Below are 6,689 nucleotides of genomic sequence, written 5' to 3'. Positions count from 1 at the left end.
TCTCTTTGATCATTTTCTCCAGAATCTTACCAGGGGTTGAGGTCAAGCTGAATGGCCTGTAATACCCAGGATCTACTTTCCACTGTTTCTTGAAGATGGATGGGTACCACGTTGGCCTTTTTCCAGTCTTCAGGTACTTCACCTGAGTGCCATGAGATTTCGAATATTTTTGCCAATGGTTGTGCTATGACACCTGCCAGCTCCTTGAGTACTCTAGGGTGTAATCTGTCAGAACCAGCTGACTTGAAGGTGTCCGGCCTCTCAAGGTGTTCCTTTACTAGGTCTACACCGATGCTGGGTATAAATATGCCCTTACCCTGGCTGTCCCACGTCATGCTAGGCAGGGCAGTCCCTTTGGGCTGGTAAAAGACTGATGCAAAATACCAATTAACCAGGATGGCTTTTTCCTGGGTGTCAGTTATCAGTTGTCCCATTTGGTTCAGGAGGGGTCCAATGTTACCCTTGCTTTTTTTCTGACTGCCTACATATCTGAAAAAGGACTTGTTATTATCCTTGATACGTGAAGCCAGATGGAATTTGGTTGCAGCCTTGGCTTTCCTGATCTGCTCCCTGCAAGTACGGACCGGTGCTGAGTACTCCACCTTGGTGGTGATTCCAGCATTCCACCCTTTATAAGCTTCTCTTTTTAGGTGTAGGAAGTCCTCGAGTTTCCTGCTGAGCCAAGGGGGTTGCTGTGCCCTTTTGCTACCCTTCCTTATAGATGAGATGGACATCCCATATGCTGTCAGGATCACTCCCTTGAGGAGCAACCACTTCTCTTAGACTCCTCTTCCTGTCGAGTCATGGTCCCTTAGGGCCTTCACAGTGAGTCTCCTGAGCTTGTCAAAATCAGCTTTCCTGAAGTCAAGGACTCCTGCATTGCTGACTGACTTGCCAGCTTTGTGATGGATAGTAAAGGTAATCAGCTCGTAGTCACTATCACCTAGCTTTCCATCAATTCTTAGGTCACTGACTAGATCATCCCCTTTGGCCAATACCAGTCCCTGATCCAGCAGCACACACATGGCAGATGCATGATTTTTACAATAGGGGACCAGTCTCAATCATGCCTTCATCTGAATGGGAACATTGCAAGCCAGTTGCATTTGCAAGGTGTGTTGCAGGAGGGAGCTAAGGGTTTGCCCATGGCCAGGCTCATTGTCTGTCTCGCCCTGGAGCTCCTGCAGCAGCTATGGGGGAAAGTTTTACCCAGATTACAAGTATCCTTGTGGATAGGCTACTGATAAGAGGCAGAAACAGGTATACAGCCCATCCTTTTATTTGCTTGCACTTTAAAACATAAAAACAATCATTTATCCCAAAGTCTGTCTGGCTGCCTGTGACAGCATAACATAGTTTCTCACCTGTACCACCAGCTGAGGCGACTCGAGAGGTGGGAGGAGAGTAGCACACAGATTGGCAGCAGATCTTCTTGGATTTGCAGAGTTCTCCAGATTTTTCCTTTAACCTATACCTAATGTTTATAGATGGATGGTTTGAATATTCTAATAAACAATATCTGATTCGTTCTATTTAAATTTTTGTTTCACTGAAATTTTTGGAACTGGATGGAACCAGATCTCTTGTGGACTCTGAAGGTGTCAGTTAGTTGGGATTTATAGTCTTAGGAAAGTAAAAGGAAGGGTTTCTTATCTCCTTTCCTTCCCCATTGTGGAATACTGTCCTGTTTCTTATTTACTTTAGTTTGTTTTTCTGTGACAAGGCTGTTCTGCTTTTATAAATTATCTAAGAATCTTAAAAATGTATCTTTTGTAGCAAAATAACATCTAATACATTTGGTTAAATCAATCTCTACTAATAATATTTTTAAGTAAAGCTATGATATACCATATTTGAATTATATAATGTATGGTCTTCCATTATAATACCTCCTTTCAGGCCTGGTGCTGTGTTTAATTGTATCACATTCCTGACTTAATTAGACATGTAGATGACTTCCTTTACTTTGCTAACTGAGCTAGTTGTCACAACTGCAAAGGTTCATGCTACAGTAGCTCAGAAACAGGGTTTGGGGCCTTCTGCTTAGCCTCTCTTCTGCAGCTTGGCTGAGGCCCCTTGATAATAATCAAGACTGCCAGGCCTAGAGATTGCAGGGATCTTGGCTCACTCTGCCAGGAACCTTGGAACCCATTTACCCAGGTTCCATTTTTAGCATTAGAACCTGGGCTGTCCCAGTCCTGATAACAATGCTGATAATCAATCAGTTGTCAGCATTGGGGTGGAGGCATGTCACCCATCCAGTTTATGGTGCCATGCCTGTCACAAAGATGTCCCATATTTTACATGTAACATCTTTGTGACTAGTTTACCACTTTATGGCACCAGAAATTGGCTGAACATTTATGGTACGACTAACATGTTAATTATCTGTAAATGGAACGAATGCGAGGGGGCCTTAGAAACTTCTTCCAAGGTCACAAACCAGATACATTTGCAAGGCTCCTGGCATGCCCCACTCCCAATGGTGACAATCAGTTGATTCTCAGCATTGTTGTCAGGATCAGGTCAGCCCAGGCTCCAATGCTGAAAATGGGTTGCTGGGTGAGTGGGTTGCAAGGTTCCTGGCAGAGGGAGCCAAGGAGCTTACTCTCGTGAGGACCTTGCAACCCCCATGTTTGGCAGTCTTGGCTGCCTTTCCCCACAGCTCCTGCAGGAGCTCCAGAGCAAGATGCACAAGCCCAGTTGTGGGGAGACCTAGAGGTTAACTGCACTGATATACTTTAGGGGTGTGCCAATACTGATGGCAAATTTTTAACAAGCCATATCGGCTGATACTGTTCCGATTTTGATATGCAGCTGGACAGCACGGAGAGTGGCATCCAGCTGGTAAATCTGTTGTGGGGGAAGGGGGGAGGGAAGGGGCTTGGAGGCGGGGACAGATCGAGGCCCCTGTGGTGAGAGGGAGTGGGGCAGGGGCAGGAGCTGCACAGCCAGGGCAGGGCTTGGGATAGAGCTGTGAGCAGCTCATGGGGGGGCGGTGCAGCTCCTGCTGCTGCACGCACTCTGGGAGACCATGAGAGGGGGCGTGTGCCCCTGGATCTTTGTGCAGGGCGAGGACAAACTGCTGCTGCAGGCTGGGACTGGAGTGGTGCAGAGCTCTTCCTGGCGGGGTCTGGGACAGGGCTGTGGTTGGGTTGGACAGTTGCGTCACTGGGAGGGGGATATGGGGTGGGCTGCAGCCACCCCAAAATTTGCCTCAGCCTCTCCTTCCCAGCACTGCCACTGCCTGCCCTAAGCACAGCCTGGCCCAACCCCTGCCAGAAAGAGCCCGGCACACCCTCAGCCCCAGCCTGCAGCTGCAGCCTACCCTTGCCCTGTGCAGATCTGGGGGCACATGCCCCCTATGCCCTCCCAGGGTGCGTGCAGCAGCAGGAGCCACCACCCACCCCCATGCCACCTGGATGAGACGCTTGTGGCTCCGTCCCACACCCTGCCCCAGCTCTCCTACACCTGCCCCAGCTCCAGTCACTCCCTCACCGCTGGGGCCTCAATCTGCTCCCCCCCGTAGCCCTGTCCCTTGCAATGGACTTAGCAGCCAGACCCAGCTTCTCTCCATGCCACTGGGCTGTGCTCCTAGCCACCTGTGTGCTGCATTGCGGCTATGCGCATGCACAGGGCATTTATCAACCACATTATCAGCCAAAAAATACCGATTGCTGATACAGTCTATTTTCCTTGTATCAGTGCTGATCTGATATGGAACTGGTGTATCGATGCACCTCTAATATACTTACATTGATACAAATATTCCTAATTTAGACACACCACTAATATTGTCATGAAAGCTTGTATCAAGGTTCTTCAGTTACGTGCGGGGGGAGGCTTTACTTTTATTCTTCTGTTTATTAATTCATAATGTATTCAGGTTTTGTAAATTACATGCTTTTAGCACAAGGAAATGAATATCTCAAAATCACTGGTTATCACACTTTCCACCTATTCACCATTTTAGGTTTAAGAACTCTATGTTTTGCTGTGGCCGAGATTTCAGAAAGTGATTATCAAGACTGGCTAGATGTGTATCACCGAGCTTCAACATCCATACAAAACAGAGCACTAAAGCTTGAGGAAAGTTATGAACTAATTGAAAAAGTATGTGGAATTCCATTTTTATGTATATCATAATAATGTAAAGTTAGACATTTCAGTGACAAAATTAATTTTAATAATGTTTAATATAGTCCTTGCATCAAAATGAAGCAAAATAAAATTTCAAACTTTATATGTTAGGAGCAAAGCCCTGTTTTATGTTTGCAAGCCTAAGTGATGTATATAACTGTAACTTGAACAAACTATTAGGGAGGAGTATAAGAGTATTGCTTAGACATGCAGGGATAAAGTTAGGAAGGCCAAAGCAGAACTGGAGTTGCAGCTAGCAAGGGATGTGAAGGGTAACAAGAAGGGTTTCTGCAAGTATGTCTGCAACAAGAGAAAGATCAGGGAAAGTGTGGGTCCCTTACTGAAAGGGGGAAGCAAGCTAGTGACAGATGATTCAGAAAAGGCTGAATTACTCAATCCCTTTTTCACCTTGGTCTTCACAAGTGAGTTCAGCTCCCAGGCTACTGCACCAAGTAGGGGGATTAGCCAATACAATGGAGGGTAGGGCTAGGATTTAGAGAGACCATGACCATTTGGAGAATTGAACCAAAAGAAATCTCGTGAGGTTCAATAAGGAAAAGAGCATAGTCTTGCACTTAGGATGGCACAATCTCATGCACTGGTACAGGCTGGGGATCAAGTGGCTAAGCATCAGCTCTGCAAAAAGGAACCTGTACGTTAGTGTACAGTAAGTTGAATATGAGCCACCAATGTGCTGTCGTTGTGAAGAAGACCAATGGCATACTGGGCTGCATTAGTACGAGTGTTGCCAGCAGACTGAGGGAAGTGATTCTTCCTCTCTGTTTAGCACTGTTGAGGCCAGGTCTGGAGGCATGGCCAGTTTTATGCCCAGAATTAAAGAAAAGATGTGGACAAGTTGGAGAGTCCAAGGGAGGGCAACAGAAATGGTTAGGGTCTTGGGGCACATGACTTCTGAAGACAGGGTGAGGGAACTGGTCTCATTTAGTCTGAAAAAGAGAGGGGAGGGGTTGGGATTCAACAGCAGTCAGCTACCTGAAGAGTGGTTCCCAAGAGGATGGCACTAGAATGGTTCTCAGTGGCGGCAGATGACAGAACAAGGAGCAATGATCTTAAGTTGCAGCAAGGGAAGCTTAGGTTAGATATGAATAGGCTAGGCCGAATTTGACTTTTTGTTCTTTTTTTATAATTTTGACAGATAATTTCAGTGTTTATTTTTAAGCATTTATTTAGATTTTTATTGAAAATTTTTTTTTTCAAGATTGTATGAACGGGGGGGGAGACATTTGTTAATGGCAGTGTATAGTTTATTAATGACAGCTCCCTCATCTGTTTTGTCACTTCCTCTTCCTGTATTCCCAGTCCTCTGGGGTTTCTAGGAGTTGCAGTCCAAACTACAGTCAACAAGGTTCTACAGGACTTCTGCCCCTGTTGTCATACAGTCCATCATTTTTCTTGCATTCCCTTTCTATAAATTTCACCTATTAACGATGGAAATATTTTTCGTCAGTCTCTGAGTGTGAGGTGAAATCAACATTTATCAACATTTAGTGATTAAAAAATTAAATTCTGCCAAGCCTACTAGAAATGAGGAAAAAAATTCTCCCCAGGAGGGTAGTAAAGCACTAGAACAGGTTACCTAGAAGAGGTAGCAAAATCTCCATCCTCAGAGGTTTTTAAAGCCCAGCAAGATAGTTTTGGATGGAATGATAGAGTTGGGTGTGGTCCTGCTTTGAGCAGGAGGTTGGACTAGATGACCTCCTGAGGTCCCATCCAGTCCCAATTTTCTATGATCCTATGTAACTGCAATTTTTGACACTTAGGCATCGTTTGATTTCTTCATAGGTATGCTTATTCTTAGTATCATTTATGAGCAGACTCAGAAGGCTGCACTAGGGTTGTGTAAGGACCAAAGGAGAATAGGATTGCCCAGCCATATATATAACACATTGTACATTCTGAAACATTTTTGCAGAAAAGCCATGACTGGATTCGGTGTGATTTAAACCAAACCAATTCAAACAAAAACATTTTAACAGTACAGTGGACTAAGTTGGAATAATTCCCAAGGGAATTGGTGGATTCTGAACTCTTGAAGGCTTCTAATTCAATCTGGCTGAATTTCTGGAGGATTGACTTCAGTCAAACTCATGTTGGTCTCAGTAGATAAATCAATTATAAGGTGAAATGTGTACCTCATGTTACATAGGATTCAGTTCCTTATGTTGCAGAGTTTTCAGACTGTTCAATAAGAGCACTAAAGGGTTAAAATTTAATTCTTTTAATAATGTGTTTTCACAGAATCTTCAGTTGCTTGGAGCTACAGCCATTGAAGACAAGCTACAAGATAAAGTGCCTGAAACCATTGAAACTCTAATGAAAGCAGATATAAAAATTTGGATTCTTACTGGGGATAAACAAGAGACTGCTATCAACATTGGTACTGTATTTGATTTTGAATTATATTTAAATTCATTTTTTTTAAGTTATTGACCTAAGCTGCAGAACATGAAAGCATTGGACATATTTTCAGATGAGATAGCATATATCCTTGTGGTAATGCTTAAATAGCAATCCACAGCTGAAGTGCT

At 44.4% G+C, this 6,689-nt stretch overlaps 1 protein-coding gene across 1 annotated transcript in view; it reads left to right on the top strand.

Moving 5' to 3' along the window:
• Nucleotides 1-6,689, top strand: part of ATP8A1 (ATPase phospholipid transporting 8A1) — a 216,192-nt gene that overhangs the window by 116,317 nt on the left and 93,186 nt on the right. Inside the window, exons 22-23 of the mRNA XM_019525855.1 lie at nt 3,974-4,113; nt 6,400-6,538. Of these exons, the coding sequence (XP_019381400.1) occupies nt 3,974-4,113; nt 6,400-6,538 (279 nt within the window). The remainder of the gene's footprint in view (nt 1-3,973; nt 4,114-6,399; nt 6,539-6,689) is intronic.

The sequence above is a fragment of the Gavialis gangeticus genome, unplaced genomic scaffold (genome assembly GCF_001723915.1).
Source record: "Gavialis gangeticus isolate Ggan-Ray unplaced genomic scaffold, GavGan_comp1, whole genome shotgun sequence".
Classification (NCBI taxonomy): Eukaryota; Metazoa; Chordata; order Crocodylia; family Gavialidae; genus Gavialis; species Gavialis gangeticus.
This window is presented reverse-complemented; position numbering and strand designations above follow the sequence as displayed.